Genomic DNA, 19368 nt, shown 5'->3' on the forward strand with positions numbered 1-19368 from the left:
CACTGGTAAAGAATTTTAACATAATTTTATTTTATTAATGTGTTTATTGAGGTGTGGGGGACCGTTGTTCCATATGTTCTCACATTTTTCAGTTTTGCTTGTCTAGGCCCAGGTCAACTTTCCTTCTTTTCATAAACATAGGTTGTTTTCTCTAAATAACAGTTAGAGATGACTTTGTATAGAATGGACAGTAAGCCTTTCTGTTTCATGGATGTAGTAAGTAGTTTTTCAAATTCTTTCAACTTTCTGGCTTTTTGTAGGAGTGGGGTATGTCTCAATGGTAGGTACTGATATACTGCAATTTTGATGTATTTTGTGAGCTGTTGTATTTCATCAACTGATCTATATGGATTGTCTCTAAATAGTTGCCCAAAGTTTCATATCCCTATAAATTCCCGACTGCAGAGGGAGGTAAAAAAACTAAACCAAACCAACAACAAAAAATCCCAATGTCACTGCTAGTCTGACCTGGAGGAAAAATTCCTTCCTGACCCTACATATGGTGTTCAGGCAGACCCTGAGCATGTGAGCAAGAACCAGCCAGCCAAGCACCTGAGAGACAGAGAATGCTTGGTACCACCTCAGAGCCCTGGCCGGCCCTGCCCAATGTCCCATCTCCAGTCGTGGCTGGCCCTGATGCTTTAGAAGAAGGAGATGAAAAACCCTCCAACAATACATTGGGGTGGAGAGGAAGGGAATTCCTTCCTGACCCCTGCTGGTGGCTGGCTGAAATCCTGAAGCATGAACTTTAGGAACATAAGAGATAAAGCAGAAGTAAGCCACAGAGCTGTTGAGCCCTGCCCTCTACCATCACAAACCACCCTGTCATACAATTGAATTAATAAATTTGTCTAGCTCTCTTAAAACTAATTGTTTGCGCTCACAACTCCTGTTGGGAGGCTGTTCCAGAATCTCACCCCTCTGATGATAAGAAACCTTCTAATTTCCAGCCTGAATTTGTTCATGGCCAATTTATATCCATTTGTTCTTGTACCAACATTGTCCTTTAGCTTAGATATCAGGGAGGGTGACGAGCTATTTTACTTCCTGAGGTGTTTATAGAGAGAAATCATATCTCCTTTCAGCCTTCTTTTTGCTAGACTAAACAAGCCAAGCTTTTCCAGTCTCCTCTCATAAGCCTTCATTCCCTGATCATCTTTGTAGCTCTTCTCTGCACCTGTTCCAGTTTAAATTTATCTTTCTTGAACATGGGTGACCAGAACTGTACACAATATTCCAAATGAGGTCTTATCAGTGGTTTGTACAATGGCATTAATACTTCTCCTTCTACTGGAAATGTCTCGCCTACTACATCCTAGGACCACATTTGCCTTTTTCACAGCCACATCACATTGGTGGCTTGTAGTCATCCTGTGATCAACCTACACACCCAGGTCTCTCTTCTCCTTTATCTTTTCCAAGGGATGACCCCCAGTTTGTAGCAGAAATTCTTATTAGACCCTATATGCATGACCTTTATACTATTGAATTGTACAGTGAGAACTGAAAAAGAATAAAATGCTAAAGTTTATCTGCAAAGGGAAGAAAGGGGTAATGCCCATTTTGAGAATAAAGGTGGCCTGAAGAATTTTGGCTACTCAGAAATGTATTGATTTTGCTTTTGTTTAATATTAAAATCTCAGACCCTGTTTTTGCTGGATGACTGGACAATTGGAGGGATTATGACAGTGGTTCTCAAACTAGGGTTGCCACTTGTTCAGGGAAAGCCCCGGCAGGCCAGGCCAGTTTGTTTACCTGCCGCGTCTGCAGGTTCGGCCGATCACGGCTCCCACGGGCTGTGGTTCTCCACTCCAGGCCAATGGGGGTGCAGGAAGGGCGGCCAGCACATCCCTCAGCCCACACTGCTTCCCGCAGCCCCCATTGGTCTGGAGCGGCGAACCGCAGCCAGTGGGAGCCATGATCAGCCGAACCTGCGGATGCGGCAGGTAAACAAATCGGCCCAGCGCGCCAGGGGCTTTCCCTCAACAAGTGGTGGCCCTAGTTTGAGAACCACTGGATTATGATGTCACATGATATTGAGAGGAAAAAGGTTTTTTAATTCAGATTCTTTAAAACTCTTCAGACCTGATTCTCTTCTCATTTACACTGAATTTATGCTCGTAGAACTCCACTGATTGCAGTGCATATTGTCATGATTTACACCAAAGCAAGTGAGAGAAGAACCAGGGCTCCACAATTTTTGGTATTTGTTTTTTATTTCCTGTTGTTAGTAGGCTCCAATGTGATCAACACTTGGGAGAAAAATTCTTGTTAAAGATTAAAAGACTCCAACCCCTTGGACTGAGGTCTGAGAAAACGCCTACCCCTTCTTGTATCCTCAAGAAAAGCCAGAGATTAGAAGACAATAATACTTCTAAATTAAAAAAAAACAAAAACAAGCAAGGACATTCCTCTGGTATTCTTTATCCATCATAAAGCAGCAAAAAAGGGCACCAGCTTATTTGTTTCCTTTGCAGTTCTATCATTAAAAATATATGTATTAGAAAAGGAGAAGCCTGTTAATGTCACTTGACCTTTTGTTTAATTCCTGTCAGCTAGGATGGGTTGGCTTTGTTTTCTTCCATAGTCATATTTAATGACCATTTTATCTTATTCCTCTCTCCTTTCTGTGTTTGGATTAAAGGGAAACTACTCAGCAATAACACAGAGGAAGGAAACAAAGGGCTGAATTCAGCTCTTACATATGCTAATTTTACATTAGTGGGAGGATATTCATTTCAGTGGAGCTGCTCCTGATTTACACAGGTGGAAATTACAGCAAGTATCAGTGGGTTTTTTGCTGTGTCCCAATGCATCCTGCAACCTTCACTCAAGCAGAACTCCCATTGATGGCAATGGGAGCTTTGCCAAAAGTGTAAAACCTGTGGGTGAGAATTCCAAAGCCGACTGGAGGATTTAGGTGCATGACTGACTCCCATTTGTTTCACTGGGAATTGTGTGTCTAAAGCTCCTCAGTGGCTTTGAAAAATCTCAGCCTGCAAGTTTTAACAGAATGCAGAAATGTAGGGCTGGAAGGGACCTCAAGAAGTCATTTAGTCTACATACGTCCTGCACTGAGGCAGGACCAAAGTAAAGTATTACCCTGCAGAATAGATTCTGTTTGTCTTTGAACTTCCCCCACCATCCAATGCCACCATTATGGCAGAATCATCACATGGGTATTTTATTTATTAATTATTATTATGCTGGTGTCACAGCCATTGGGAAGTTCTTGTTTTGACAGTTATTTTTGAGGATGAGTAATCTGAAATTAATTAGTATAGTGAAAATACACTGGCAGTGCTGGGTCACTATTGTCCAATAAGCTGAAAGATACATGCACATAACATCCCATGGAGAGCGGCGTTTTCATCTGTGATACCAGTCAGAAAAGCATCTTTTGGCCACCCCTGGGTGTATGTGTGAACGTGGTCAGGATTTTTAGTTTTAATCAGACACTTTCTAGTCAGCTGATTGTTGGCTGATAGTGCTTATCTTCTGCTCCCAGCTGCTGGTCCACACGTTTCCCCCATTTCCCTACCATACATTCTCAAAAGGAAGAGAGTGGGAATGGAAATTTCTGACCTGGTTAAAGACTCCTATCACATCCTGTTGCTTCACTTTTTTTGTGTGTGTGTGTGTCAGTCAAAAGGAAAGGCAGCAACGTCCAGTTGATAGCATCAATCTCTGGAGCTTGCAAGGTCACTAGGAGCCAACCCTTCCTGCTTTCTATAACACATACTGCCCTCCCGATCAGAGGAGAGTGAAATTAACCAGTAGACCATTCTAGCACAAAACGGACACTCCATAATCTGGAAGAGACAACATGCTGGATCAGATTCACTTGCTGGCTGCTGTGACGGTCCTGGGAGTCCTGGAGCAAGGTATAGTGATTGAACATGCGTTCCCCACAATTGGATTAGCCAGTTTACATCATTGCTGAGCTCCTTTTATTTGCATTAATTAATAACTCCTGTGATGGGGTGTCTACCCCACACAAGGCCTGAAGGGGTAAATTAGGAGAATTAACTTTAGGCTACACCTGGAGGAAAAGCAGGGCATGCTAGGTCCTAATTGCTGGTGAAGTCCAGGTGCGGGAGGAGCTGGGCAGGATCTATAGAGAGGAAGTTGGTAGGCTGAGGGGGTAGGAAGATCTGCAGTTATACTCCCTGATGCAAGGGGGAAAGAGCAGGAAGCGGTAGTGATGCTGTAGGAAGCAGGCCAAGGAAGGAGCAGTAAGGGCTGGAAGAGTACAAACTGAGAGCTACTGGGCTGAGGGTCCCTGAACTGAAACCTATTGTAGATAGGGTTGCCAACTTTCTAATCGCACAAAACAGAACACCCCTGTCCCCTACACTCACTCCATCGCTTGCTCTCCTCCACCCTCACTCACTTCCACTGGGCTGGGGCATGGGGTTAGGGTACAGGAGGGGGGTGACAGCTCTGGCTGGGGGTGCAGGCTCTGGGGTGGGGCTGGAGATGAGGGGTTTGGGGTGTAAGAGGGAGCTCAGGGCTAGGGCAGGGGGTTGGGGTGTGGAAGGGGGTGCAGGCTCCGGGAAGGAGTTTGGATGTGGGAGGAGGCTCAGGGCTGGGGCCGAGGGGTTTGGAGTACGGGCACGGGCTCAGGGCAGGGGCTTGGGGTGAGAGGGGGGTACAGGCACTGTCTGGGGATGTGGGCTCTGGGGTGAGGCTGAGGATGAAAGGTTTGGGGTGCAGGAGGAAGCTTAGGGTTGGGGTACGGGGTTGGGGCCTGCCTTAGCCCTGCTGCACTGACAATTGGACTTTTAACGGCCTGGTCAGCAGTGCTGACCGGAGCCACCAGGGTCCCTTTTCGACCGGGCATTCTGGTAAAAAAAACAGATGCCTGGCAACCCTAGGTGTAAAGGATGGACCTAGGTTCCCCTACGTGTCACTGCTGGAGTGACAGTGACACACTAGGGATAGCCCATTTGGTGGTGGTTGGAAGCAGACTTTGATGATACTCTGGAAGCGGGGAGAACTTTAATGTGACTTAGCCAGAGGGCTAAGCCATGAAGAGGAAATTGCTGCAGTTCCTGGCTGAATAACTACAGGAAGGGGCATCAGACTAATTCCAGCTAATTCCTCAGATGAGCCACAAGGCTTGTGGCTCACCTGAGGAATTAGCTGGAATTAGTCTAATGGAATGAGCCAAGTGGTGAGTAGAGAAAACCCTGTCACAGTCCTGCTTTGTATATTAAATTTCTGCCATTGTTCCTGTAGCTCTTCAGATGCTGAATGAGTATTTGGGCTGGTTTTCTAAATGCATTACCAGAAGGGCTGTCAGTGATGCCAGAGTAATAGGGTGGGGGAGTCTGAGGGAAGGACATCTTTCTCAGGGCTGGTGTAAACCTAAAACTTAAGTCAACCTAGCTACGTTGCTTGGGTCTGTGAAAAATTTTGTGGCCTGTGGCGACGTAGTTAGGTTGACCTGCTCCCTGCTCCAGATGCAGCTATGTCGATGGAAGAATTCCCCCGTCGAAGTAGTTACTGTTTCTCAGAGAGGTGGATTACCTGCATCAACGGAAAAAACCCTTCCATCAGCACAGGAAATGTCGAGACAGCGTAGCTGTCGTACTTGCAGTGCAAATATACCCAGTCTCTCACTTGGGCATTTCTTGATACATCTCACTTTACAAATGTAGAAAGCTCCCCAGGAAACAGAAGAATCTCTCCATTTTACAAATAGGCTAATTTTTTCCTGCAGGGTCCATGGACTTCAAACAAAAGGGTCCATGGACAGTGCAAACAAAAAGAAAACCAAACAATGTCACAACTGCAGAAGAGTAGAGTGACCAGAAGCAATGGAGAAAAACCCTTCAGCAGACAGGAAGCAAGGGGTTCTGGTAGAAAGGGAATCTCTCTAGATCTGGTTCCGCACTACATGGTAAAAAACCGAGTGGCTGGAAAGGTTTTCAGGAATCCGTGTGCATGGTTTTCTGGCAGGTCTGACCAGGCGCTTGCAAACAGTACGTAGGATTATCTGCTGCCATTGGCCATTTTTACATGCTTTCTAATGACCCTAGGCTTTCAATGGCTCCTACATAGGATACACACACACACACACACATTACTTCTTCCTAAAGCCAGCTCCCTGGACCCAGGGGGCATGAGAGTCACGAGTGTGTGGGGTTGCTGTGGTGTGACTCAGGAGGTAAAAGGTAATAGTGTGTTCCATCAGATTCCTCAGTAGTAGGAAATCTGGGACTTCAAAATCTGGTACTATGATGCAAATGAGAGAGATATGTTTGTGTCTTCTCTTTCCTTTGAAAATAACAGGCCTGGTCTATATAATCACTCTTTGGTCTGTGTATAAGTAGACTGTAATGAGTCCCCTTTGTGAACATAGTTGACTTGCTGGTGGCCAGGCTGATTGTCTAAGAGTAACTGGATTCTACAGTGGTGTTTTTGCAGTGTGGTTGGGGCCACTTATCCATGCCTGCATAGTCGGGTTTGCTTCCTTCACTAATGAAGGGAAGGGCTTGGCTGTCCCTCAGTGCTTTCAGAACTTCTGGTTCTATGAACAGGCCAGACTTTGTAAAGGTAGCTGTTGTAGTGGCTACCCACTGATTCCTAAGACTGCCTCAAATTCAGGTGACCTTTTCTAGGCAGTTTCTCACAGTGCAAGGTATTTGGGTTAGAGACAAGAGATGAGACTGAGTCACGCTGGTTCTTTCTGGTTACATAGGTAGCTGTGCTGACATAGCTGGCATAGGGGGTGAGTCCTGGGAGAATCTGATTTCATATTGAGTCTTGACACATAGTGCTAAGCACTTTGTATCCTCCCACACAGAGGTGTGGGAGGAAGGTGGAATGTTGTACCCAATTAAGGAGACATAGGTGCTCCTATGTATGCTGCAGAAGAACAGAGCAAAGACAGTCTCACTTACTCCAGAAAATGGATTAACTTACTCCCAGAAAAATCACACTATACCCTTGGTCTCAAAGTCTGAGCATCGTCTATGCCCACCTCTTTGTGAACCATCCATGACCATGTTGTAGACATAGATGTGCATCATGATGGTAATCAACCATATTAGAACCAGGTGACAAACATGGCAAAAAGTTATAGCCAAGACCAGAAAGTCCACAGGAAATTATGCCCCTTCAGACCTCACAATGGACAAGTCTGATTGGCGGACCTGCCCCTAAAAATGTTGGTCCATTGATCATTCTAAATAAAAAATCTAATATAGAAACAAAGAGGGTGTTGTCTAGAGGCAGAGTGGGATAATCAGAAAGATGTGGAGGAAACTTGGCTGGTGGTGTATTACAGGTCTGAAACTGGAGAAAGGGGAAGTTTGGACACAAGAACCGCCTTCCTAAGAGTGATTAGGCAAAGGAACAGCCACCAAGAGCATGCTGAAGTAGTCCACGGGACATTACTATATGGGTTTGGACTTTACTGTCTAGGAAATACCTTCCAGATTTGTCATTGATATGTTGCCAAATTTCCAGTATGTAGCTCACCAAAAAATTGGGCCTGATTCTTATTTACACTATGAGCAATTTATACCATGTTTATCATGGAAAGGGGTCTTGTAAGCCCACTTTAAAGGTTACAATCAGATTAGAAGGCCCGTTTTCCAGAACCAGAGACGTGCAGGGATGCTTTAATGTAAATGAGAATCAGATCTTTTCATTCTTTGGTCTGTGAAACACCTGTTCAAGAGGTGCATGTGTTGCAGAAAGGAAGGATGAGGGATTAGGAAATTGATTTGTCTTCCATTTAAAAATATTTTTCTCATCCTGAGAACTAAGATGGGAGAGGTAAGTGGTAACTGACACTATATCAAGTGCACAGGCTGGAAATATTTGTATCATGTTCCTGAAATTAGACCAATATGTGGCTAGTGTAATGTAAGTCTGTCCTGTGAAATCTGGATGATGTGTGTGGAGCTTTGTCAGAGCTGGAGATATCCTCTCTCTGGAAACCCTTGAAAATCTCTCACTAGTGGAGAAATCTGGTCCCTTCCAAAGGCATCACTTTTTTTTCTTCAGAAATATTTGTCTGAGTCCTGGGTATAACTCTTTTATGGTAGAGCTAATATAACAATAGCAGTATAAGGTGTGGGGGGAAATGACTCCATTGCATGCAGGGACGTTACACCAACCTTTTCTTTCATGTGGTGGTGGAATGTTAACAAGCCCTTGTAGCACAACACTGAGCTCCATCATCAATGACAGTCTCCTGGTCTCCATGAAGGCTGCCGAGATCATGCTTTCTTGTTTCTTTCTTTGCAGCTTACTTCTCCCTCCAGGTGATCTATGCCAGGCGGGCGTACGGGATCTCTCCTCCAAAAGTCTCAGGGCCACCTGATTTTGAGAGGGTCTTTCGAGCACAGTAAGACGTTGTTGTTTTTTGTTATGACCTGCTTCATGGGGCCATAGTAGCCTCCTATCTCATCTTTGCTGACAGAGTTTGATCAGACAGTTTGCTCACAAGACTTCTCCTAGGACTGCAGGTGGTTACAGTATTGGGAGGCCAGAGAGAGGGAGCTGTAGGGGCTATACGGCTGACAGAATGGCAATGACTAATCATGCTGCCCATCTCCCTGCTCTGTCAATCAGCCTGCTGTCTTGGTGGAAGGCTTGCCGCATTTTAAACAGAGGGGACTGATTATTGCTATACATCCTTCCTACTCTGGCTGGTTCAGTTTGGCACTGATGCCAAGGTTTCATCTCAGGGAGGACCCCACAATGCCAGACTCACTTGCATTTATTAGTGTCAGTGTTAGGACTGCTTAGAAGTTAGCCACTATGGTTCAGTTTAAGACTTTCACTTATACACCTTTCGGCTATAGATGACAGAAACCAGCCTTGGGCACAGCACACAGAATGGAGTAGGGAGGATGATGGGGATCTAGATCTCTGATCCCAGACTGGTTTTACACCAACCCTGACAGAGTTTAGAATAGCCTAATTGTAGCGCTAAACTCCATCAGCTGGTAACAGCTCCCAAGGAGATCCGTCAACTGGGAATAGCCAGAGTACAGTGCCCCTGACATAGCCCCTGTGTCAGGTATTGTAGTGGGGAGGGAGAATGGCATAGGAGGCTCTATGCTCACCGGGGTAATCCCTAGTTAAGGAGACGTGGCCAGTTTCCATCTCCTCTGCATCACCAGAGCAGGGGTGCAGGATCTGATCCGAAACATGGGAAAACCCTACTGGGATCATTTATTCCACTTCCCTGACAGTGCAGGAGATAGTCCTCAGATCTGTAACCTCAGACTAGATCATTCGTGAAGATGGCTGCAATGGTGAACAGAGCACACAACCATTGCTACCAACTTGGAACCAAACTGCCAAGGAAAATATAAGGGAAGGTGAGGAGAAGGATGCATGTATCAGAAATCTCAGGCACCAGGCTCACCACTGCCCAGGGTGCTGGGTGAGTGAAAAGCACTCTGAAAACTTATGGGAAGAAATCACAGTAATTGAGTATTATGGCCCAAATTCTGCTCTGAGTTACTCCATAGAACCCCATTAGCTGGGTTTAGATAAGAGATTTATTCTGAAGACGGCAGCAGGAAAGGAATGGGTGCAAGCCACTGAGCACTGCTTTACAGAGAAGTAGTCTATGGAAAAGCAGAAGCCTGGAGCCACTGGAAAGCCCCAGAGAGATGCAGCATGCTGACCTTATTCTTCCTCTTTTCCTCCAGGGTGAATTGCTCTGAGTATTTCTCCATTTTCTTGGCTGTTCTCTGGCAGGCTGGCCTCTTCTTCCATCAAGGTGAGTTGGTTAAATGGGGGGAATGGGGGAAGCTGGATCTGTTTAGCTCTGTGCTGGCCCGGTGGGCAGAGTCAACAGGACTTGCTTCCTCAGCTCTCTGGCAAGATTGCACCCGCAATAGAGAGGGAACAGTCAGGATCTTCCCTAGAGGCTTTAGCCTTAGAGGGACAGGCTGGTCAAAAAGTTCCAAAAAGCCTTTGGTGTCAGCTACTGTAATTTGTCTCCTCCTCTCGATTGCAGGTCTGACTGCTGCCTTGGGCCTGCTTTATCTCTACTCCCGCTACCACTATTTTGTGGGGTATAAGGAGTCCTCCTTGGGAAGGTAATGGAGCCCTGCTGTGGTGGGGCGTGGACTTCTTCTTTTGGGGTCTTGGGCATGGGATTTAAAGCACTTGGGGTGTGGAAGAGTTTGGTTTCTGAGACTACTGTCCTGCTGCCTATTCAGGATGCAGCAGGATCCCTACCTCTGTTAGAAAGATCAGCATGAGTCAGAACTGTCAAGAGTTCTCTTCCCTGGAATATAAAAATACAGTTAGGGAATTAGAGCCCACAGATATTTATAGGGGCCTCTTTAACATCACGATGTCATGGCAGGTGTTTGATGAGTACTGTGTTAAATATTATAGGGAGCCAGAAGCCATTAAAATGGGCTTGGATATAGGATTAGGGCTAAGTGTACAGAAGAGACACAAGGAGAGTTTTCTGCTTCCTGGGGTTCTGAGCTTCCCCTGATCATATGCGGTATTTGTGTGTGTGCATGCATGCACCTGGGGCAAGCTAGCACAAGGGGAAGGAACTTAGTACAGATGGGAGAGTTCTAACCTCACCCTCCCTTCTAGGGGGCATAGGGAGGTGTGAATGGGAGTCTGATGGGTTTCACTATGCTCTCTCCCCACTTCTCTCTCTCGGGGTATATTATTCCCCTTATGAGAGGTCAATGCTTCTAAGTCTGCGCACTCTGTCTCCCTCCAGGTTAGCCCCAATGTATTTCAGCACTGGAGTTCTCTGGATTCTTATTGGACTCGCAGCAGTTGGGATCTTGCATTTCTTGCTCTCTCACTATGTGGGGATGAATGTCCTTCTGTTCATTAGCTTGTGAAAGGAGCTCCTTGGACAGCACCCTCCCTTCCTGGCCTCTCTGAATGTGTCCCCTTCATTAGGTCCACATAATCGGTCTCCTGCATGCCTCCTATAGGTGTTAACTGAATGGCTGTGCATAGTACTGCCCTCTAGTGGTGTAATGTCAGACACACTCAGTGTCTACATTCTAAGCACTTCACTCTCCTGACCAAGAGCCCAGTCCTGCTCCTATTGAAATCAATGGAAGTTTGTGACTAACGTCCATGGCAGTTGACCCCAGGTGGCAAGGGAATGGAGCTGTTTTGTGTCCCTGTTTGTGGCAGCTAATGGTCATGGCTGCATTCTGCATCTATGGGTGTGTCTACATTTTGAGCTGGGGATGTGCTTCCCAACTTGAGGAGACATACCATACAAGCTCTGACTGACCTAGTGCACTAAAATGTAGCCAGGGTGGTGCAAGCAGCAGGAGGGACTAGCTATCCTGAGTGTGTGTCCTTCAGAGACCCATAGCTAAGTCCTCAGGATGGCTGGCTTCTCTCACTGCTCACACAGTGGCAGCTACTCTCTAGTTCTAGCACGCTGGCTTGATCAGAGCTACCACAGGTATGTTTCATGGAGCTGGGAATCACACCCCAGCTCCAGGGTGAAAACACTCTATGTGAGTAGCTGAGGACGGTAATGGCTGCAACCCCAGATGGCTACTATGTGCCTACAGTCTCACAAATCAGGCACAGTGCTCTTCTGTTTTGGGTCTAGTTCACCAAATCCACTGCTATTTTGGAAGCTGTTTGGGATCCTTTTTCATTGTGGAGTGTTTCTCCAGAGGTGGCTCAGTCTTGAGGACTTTGAGTTACAAAGTCCCAATGTCTAGTACCTGCTCTCCAAATAACTCTCCAGGATTTGGGGCAAATTGTTTATTCTCCTCAGGCATATTTTCTTATAAACAAAATGGGGCTATTGCCTAAAATGTACTTACTTTCCACTTGCGCTGTGAAGCTTCATTATTTAATATTTGTGCAATGCTTTAAAAACATAAAGTGCTGGCTAAGTGCTACTTGTTACTCACTACCTAAAAACTCATTAATTCAGAGTGAAGGGTAACTGGCTGGCCGTGCCTGTACCCTTCCTGAGCGTTGAGTAAACCTATATTTAAAAACTCTGAAAACCAGCCCATAGAGAGCTGTGGTACACACCAGCCCCACCCTACAACCTTAACTCTGCCCACTGAAGCTGGCAAGAGTCACTGGAGATATACTGTAAGCACTGTTCCCTCTAAGCTGTGCGTGCGCACACAGATCCTAAACCCTGCACACACAGCAAAACAACGCATGCACAATAATTTGCACAGAAGAAATTTTTTGCGCACACGGCCTGTCAAAAATTAGAGGGAACATTGACTGTAAGTAGGCTTCAGCCAGAGCAATTCTATAATAAGTAGATGTGAGGAATGATAGAGGAATGCGGCATTTCATGTAGTATGGTGTCCTACAGAAGTGTTTTCACTCATTCATTCAGAGGCACTCCCCAGCTACCCTTCACTGCGTTAGGGACAGCTGTAAGGACTGGTGCAAGGAGTACACTGCAGCAGAGTGATACAGTGCTGGGGTGTCTGGGGCACCACTCAGAGAGGGCAAACTTAAATTTGTGGGGCAGGGGCTGGTATGTACCATAACTCTGTATTCCCTGGTTGTCAGAGGTGCACTCAACGCCTGGAACGGTGGGCGGCACTGTCGGTCATCCTTAACTCCATGTGAATAAATTTCCCCCTTTTTGAAGAAGTGGTGGTAGTAGTAGGGGGCATGGCGAGGGAGCGCTGGAAGGATGGTACCTGAGGAGGCTTCTTGGGATCACCCCACTGCCCCTCAGCTACCAGCTCTATCCTCCTTCACACCCTTTTTTCCAAGGAACTGGAGCACTTAGAAAGGAGACAGTGACAAGTGTAAACCTTTGTGTTGTCATTTGGATGAACGATTATAAATAGTTAAAAGAAAAGGAGTACTTGTGGCACCTTAGAGACTAACCAATTTATTTGAGCATAAGCTTTCGTGAGCTACAGCTCACTTCATCGGATGCATCCTGTGGAAACTGCAGAAGACATTATATACACAGACACCATGAAACAATACCCTCCTCCCACCCCACTCTCCTGCTGGTAATAGTTTATCTAAAGTGATCACTCTCCTTACAATGTGTATGATAATCAAGGTGGGCCATTTCCAGCATAAATCCAAGTTTAACCAGAACGTCTGGGGGGCGGCGGGGGTGAGAAACAAGGGGAAAAAACAAGGGGAAATAGGCTACCTTGCATAATGACTTAGCCACTCCCGGTCTCTATTTAAGTCATTATGCAAGGTAGCCTATTTCCCCTTGTTTCTCACCCCCGCCACCCCCCAGACGTTCTGGTTAAACTTGGATTTATGCTGGAAATGGCCCACCTTGATTATCATACACATTGTAAGGAGAGTGGTCAATTTGGATGAGCTATTACCAGCAGGAGAGTGAGTTTGTGTGTGTGTGTATGGGGGTGTGTGTGAGAAAACCTGGATTTGTGCTGGAAATGGCCCACCTTGATTATTATGCACATTGTAGGGAGAGTAGTCACTTTGGATGAACTATTACAAGCAGGAGAGTGAGTTTGTGAGTGTATGGGGATGGGGGGTGAGAAAACCTGGATTTGTGCTGGAAATGGCCCACCTTGATTTTCATACACATTGTAAGGAGAGTGGTCCATTTGGATAAGCTATTACCAGCAGGAGAGTCAGTTTGTGTGTGTGGTTTTTGGAAAAAAGGGGGGGGGGTTGAGAAAACCTGGATTTGTGCTGGAAATGGTCCACCTTGATTATCATAGACATTGTAAAGAGAGTGGTCACTTTGGATGGGCTATTACCAGCAGGAGAGTGAGTTTGTGTGTGGGGGGGGGGAGGGTGAGAAAACCTGGATTTGTGTTGGAAATGGCTCAACTTGATTATCATACACATTGTAAGGAAAGTGATCACTTTAGATAAACTATTACCAGCAGGACAGTGGGGTGGGAGGAGGTATTGTTTCATGGTCTCTGTGTATATAATGTCTTCTGCAGTTTCCACAGTATGCATCCGATGAAGTGAGCTGTAGCTCACGAAAGCTTATGCTCAAATAAATTGGTTAGTCTCTAAGGTGCCACAAGTACTCCTTTTCTTTTTGCGAATACAGACTAACACGGCTGTTACTCTGAAACCTATAAATAGTTAAATATGCTGCTTGTGTATTTTTCAGGATAAACATAAGTTGCTGTTTTATGTGGGTGCCAGGTGGGTTCAATGGCCACAGTATGTCACCATGAGCCACCCACATACTCCAACATCTGGCTTGCGACAGAGCCCCAATCTTGCTGCATGTGCACAAATGACTTACTCTGGCTCTTACATTGTTCTTGTAGCCATGTCAGTCCAAGGTTATTAGAGACACAAGGTGATTAAGGTGATATCTTTTATTGGACCAGCTTCTGTTGGTGAGAGACACCAGATATTACCTCAGCCACCTTGTTACTCTGGCTCATCCACTTGGCTTGAACCACACTGTAGATCCAACTTCTCTACCCTGAATAACTTCTTAAAATATTGCTTCCCCAAAGGAGCAGTGGGTGCCAGATGCAAGCTGAGATCAGCTTCAGGAGGGTGATCTGAGCTGGCATATGTTTGGGGAAGATCAGAGCCATAGGTGAGCCCGAGTTGTAGGCAAAAAATATTAAATCCAGAGAGATCTGGTGACTGCATTCCTGAATGTCTCTTTAAACAAAAGCTCACTGTTGTAATGCTGTTTTGTTTGATTTATACATGGCAAGGATTTGTAAATCTATTAATCCTTCCTTACTAAATAAATAATATAGAAAGTGTGTTTGTGTGTGTGTGTGTATACATAAAAATTATAAAATTTTGATGTCCCATGATTTAAGTAAGGTTTTACATCAGGAAACCTTTGTCCTAACAATCTAAACTTTGTACCACTAACCCGATCCTGGACCTTGGTGAAGCACAGCAAGTTTCAAGGCGACTCAAAGTAAGCGTGTGGATTTTAGAGCACTTCGAAAAATTGGCTGTCAAAAAGTAAACTAAGCTCAACCTCACCTCCAGTGCTGCTGCCGCCCCCCACTGTAATAACCAGTACAGTACATTCTTACTCCTCCGCGGAGGCTGTCGCTTGAATGTTTTTCAGTTAGGCATTTACTGTTTAATTTCTTGAGAGCCATGTTCTCTCCCAGGACCACACCTGAGAAAAGCCATTCAAGGACCACAAGGAGAATGCCTTTCTTTTTCCTGGAAAATGCCTTCGCTCACAGATTAAAAAAAGCTTTGTGCGCTCATGAGAAAAATCTACATTGAACACTTCAGGTGGTGATCGGCATATTTATGGCTGTGAAATGGTGTGTTCAGAGCTTTAATAGAACACCCTCTCCTTGTACATATCAGGAGACCAAAGGTAAGTTTACAAATATCCCTCTAGAGGGACAATAACCCCATCAGTTAATAACCCCTGTCCCCGGGTGGGAAGGTCTGTAAATCAGACTGAGTAACACTATAGCAATTATGTTGTGTTTATTTCAAACATTACCATGCAACCATATGTATGTAAACCAGCCTCAATAAAAATACAGGAGGAGAAAAAAATAAAATAATTTGTGGTGCATTCTTCAAGTCCACCTGCAGCACACAGAATAAAAAAACGTGACTGGCTGTTTGGTCTTGGGCAAAACACATGACATCTCTGCCTTCCTTTTTCTACCTGAGAACAGGGCTACTTTTTATCTCCCAGAGGAGGGGTTTTGTGAGGCTTTATAAATTACAGCCTGATTGCCAGAAGCACTGAGCACTTGCAGCTGTTGACTTCATCTGGAGTTCTGGAGGCTTAGCCCCTCTAAAAGTGAATCCCAAAGGATCAGATTTTGGAGAGCTCAGCACTCATACTTGTGGCCAGATTTTCAAAAGAATTCCGCATCCAGTGTGCTGAGCTCTTTTGAAAACCAGACCCTGAATCTCAGTACTGTAGCTTTAAAAAACAAAAGCACTATATATGTGTTAATATTATTTGTTACAAGGGGGACTCCACCTCATTTCCACAGTGCAAAAAGCCATTAGCATGCTACCAAATAATAAATCTTACCTAAAACCCCCACCAAACCACTTTCCTGACTGTGTAACATGCAACACCAAAGATTATGAAAATCAAAAGGGTTTTTTTAAATGATTCATTTCAAAATTTTTATAGTCCCTGCTTTCTTGTATTTCACTCAGTTTGAACGGTAAAACTGACTCACTTTAGTGAGATATGGTGTGTGAGGTGATATCTTTTACTGGACCCACTTTTACTGGTGAGAGAGAAGAGCTCTGTGTGGCTTGAAAGCTGTCTCTCTCTCTCATATCCATGGACCAAAATGGTGAAAACAACACTGCATACAACAATGGAAGATGATAAATCACTTTCACTTTCTGGCTTTCATGCGCCTCCTTGCAGTGTCTGGGGTAGCAAACACTTGCAGAACAAGGTTCAAATGCAAACAAAAACAGCTGCACAGTGACCTAGCACAATATCCCCATCCTGAGGGAGATCAATGGGTGGTACAGCAATATAAACAACAAGATAGTTTTCTTCTAACAGTTTTTATAAAAATCTTAAACAAGATGGACCTTGACGTTAACACTGACAGTGTCTTTTTAACATAAGTGGTGAACAGACATTTCACAACATCTGTCACATGGCGAGATGTTTCTTAATTCTTTATACCAACAAACTACATAATATTTTAAACTTTATCCCACCCCCCACATTGTAACCAAAATAACCTACCAGTTCTAGAGTTAAAACAAAATAGCCAATTCCAGACTGCCACTGCAGCTCCCCCTTCTTTGTTCACAGCATTGCTGCCTGATTTAAATTCAAGGTGCAGTGCTTACCACTCCTCCAGAGGCCAGTTCCATCTTTCACATAATCAGCCAGTTTTACAACCCAGCCATTTCAGTCTGCAGATGCTACCTACCTTGAGCCTTCCTGCTTGTCTGTCTCCTGGTTTGTCAGACACAGCTGCAGAATGACTCAGCAAAAAGAAGTTAATGACTCAGCAATAGGAAGGGACTACAGCAAGCTTTCTTCTTCTCCTCTCTCGCCTTTGGAGGAGCATAAGAATCTGAGGGGCTTTGGCACCAACTACCGAGTGTCTCTGAATCCCATGGAAACACCTTCTAACCCATTCTCCCTTTAAAGGTGCTGTGACTCGGAATTTGTGTCTTACTGTCCTGTGTATTAAGTACTCTGTGCAAAACGAAAGCTCCTCCCCCTAACACGGCTACCACTCTGAAACCTGTCATTCAGTGATGTTTCATCCCACTGCTGCTTAATGATCTTTAATCAAACCATAGGACTCAGCATGAGACTGAGATACAATCTAAAAGCATGACAGGCACCATGCCAATAGATGTAAAAGAACAATCAAAGCAACACAGTCTCCCTGCTATCATGCGACCAATATGTGTTTTAGCGTCATTCACAAGCTACTGCAGTGGCTCCTGCCCCATTCATTTCAGGAGCAACAGCCCACATCCTCAAAGGTATTTAGGCATCTATCTGGGCCTTTCTGCCTGTCCGAGCACCTCTCAGTCTTTAATATACTGATCCCATTTTACACATGGGGAACTGAGGCACAGAGGGTCAGATCCTCAAAAGTATCTAGGCACCTAATTCCCCTGAGACCAATGGGAGTTAGGTGCCTAAATATCTTTGAGGATTTGGGCCAGAGAGAAAAAGGCCTTATCTACTCAAAGAAGTTGTACTGTATTGGTAAAGTTGAAGCAATACAACCCATGCATGTGTTCACATAGTTATAGCACTAGAAAGATGCTTTATACCAGTATAATTGCATACACACTCAGGGTTTTTCACGTAAAACTATTTCAGTAACCAAAATAGTTATACCAGTAAAATCAGCATGTAGTAATCAGGTCCAAGTGACTTGCCCGCAGTCCCATAGGAAATCTGTCGCAAAGCAGGGAATTCAAGCTAGCTCTCACATGTCCCAAGTTAACATTCTCTCCACTTCACCAACCTTCCACAGTTTAAAATGGTTTTAACAGCATGCATCCTATCTCTTTCCTGCTTCCCTAAGCTCGTCTATTGCCAGTCTTCCCTTTGTCCCTTCTCGTGATGCCTTCAAATTTGGTGGGGCAAGAGTTTTCTCCACTGCAGTTCCTGACACAAGTTAGCTGGAAGATAATTTTCTTGTATCTCTTTGCCTCACTGAGTTCTTTTACTTGAAAATAGAGAGGCCGTAAAGCCTAGTGGTTAGAGCATGGAACTGGGTTACAGTCAGCAACTCCTGAATTCTGATCTTGGTTCTGCCACTGACTTGAAGTATGACTGTGGCCAAGTTACTTAATGGCTTACAGTTTCCCAATCTGTAAAGCAAGATCATGACTTATTTGTTAACACACATAGGCGAAAGCTTATGCTTAAATAAATTTGTTAGTCTCTAAGATGCCACAAGTCCTCCTTTTCTTTTTACACATAGGTGTGAGGATTTTCTAGTTTGTAAAGTATTTTGAAGATCTACTTGTTCTGTGTTGCCAACTTGCAATTTTATTGCAAGTCTTGCAAGAGCTGATGTTTGTTAAAGCCCCAGCTCCTAGAGTCAGGTGATTATGGGAGAATTACAGCTTTCATTTAAAAAAAAAAATTTCTACCTCACATGGATGTGAAGAAAGCTTGAAAATGTGACCCTTTAAAAGCTCAAAAGTCAGAAGCCAAATAAAAAGAACCCAACATTAATTATTTTTAAAATCTCCTAATTTTAAGACAATCTAATTTTTTTTTAAAACCTGACATTTTTGAGCCCTTGAGATTGGCAATAAGAATCATTATGCTTTTCCTCCTTAACTACAACTCTTAGCCTATGACTACTCTACCATTTATGTCAGTATAACTTATCAACAGAGAATGTCAGAGAAACAACTCTGACATTATAATCAAAGGGGCTGACAAAGGAGGTGCTATAGTCATAATGAACAGGTCGGATTATGAACAGGAGGCTGCCAGACCACTATCCTCTGATCCCACTGAGGAGTACAAAAGAAACTACACCATCTGCTCAAGAAACTCCCTGCTATAGCACAGGAACAAATCTACATGGACACACCCCCAGAGCCCCGACCAGGGGTATTCTATCTGCTACCCAAGCTCCATAAACCTGGAAACCCTGGATGACCCATCATCTCAGGCATCAGCACTCTTACAGCAGGATTATCTGACTATTTGGACTCTCTCTTCAGACCCTATGCTACCAGCACTCCTAGCTATCTTCGAGACACCACTGACTTCCTGAGGAAACTACAATGTATTGGTGATCTTCCTGAAAACACCATCCTGGCCACCATGGATGTAGAAGCTCTTTACACCAATATTCCACATGAAGATGGACTACAAGCTGTCAGGAACAGTATCCCTGATGAGGCCACGGCACACCTGGTGGCTGAGCTTTGTGACTTTGTCCTCACCCACAACCATTTCAGATT

General features: G+C 44.7%; 2 protein-coding genes across 2 annotated transcripts in view; one reads left to right on the forward strand and one right to left on the reverse strand.

Moving 5' to 3' along the window:
* CANX (calnexin) overlaps window positions 1–17054 on the reverse strand; it is a 61097-nt gene extending 44043 nt beyond the window's left edge. Inside the window, exon 1 of the mRNA XM_077825440.1 lies at window positions 16845–17054. The gene's annotated coding sequence lies outside the window, so the exon portion shown is untranslated. The remainder of the gene's footprint in view (window positions 1–16844) is intronic.
* On the forward strand, window positions 3827–10850 carry LOC144269175 (leukotriene C4 synthase-like). The gene is made up of 5 exons (XM_077824677.1): window positions 3827–3884; window positions 8263–8362; window positions 9681–9751; window positions 9992–10073; window positions 10724–10850. Exons 1-5 carry the CDS (start codon window positions 3827–3829, stop codon window positions 10848–10850), a joined length of 438 nt encoding a protein of 145 aa, XP_077680803.1.
* Window positions 17055–19368: the final 2314 nt, after the last annotated feature.

The sequence above is a fragment of the Eretmochelys imbricata genome, chromosome 8 (assembly GCF_965152235.1).
Source record: "Eretmochelys imbricata isolate rEreImb1 chromosome 8, rEreImb1.hap1, whole genome shotgun sequence".
Lineage (NCBI taxonomy): Eukaryota > Metazoa > Chordata > Testudines > Cheloniidae > Eretmochelys > Eretmochelys imbricata.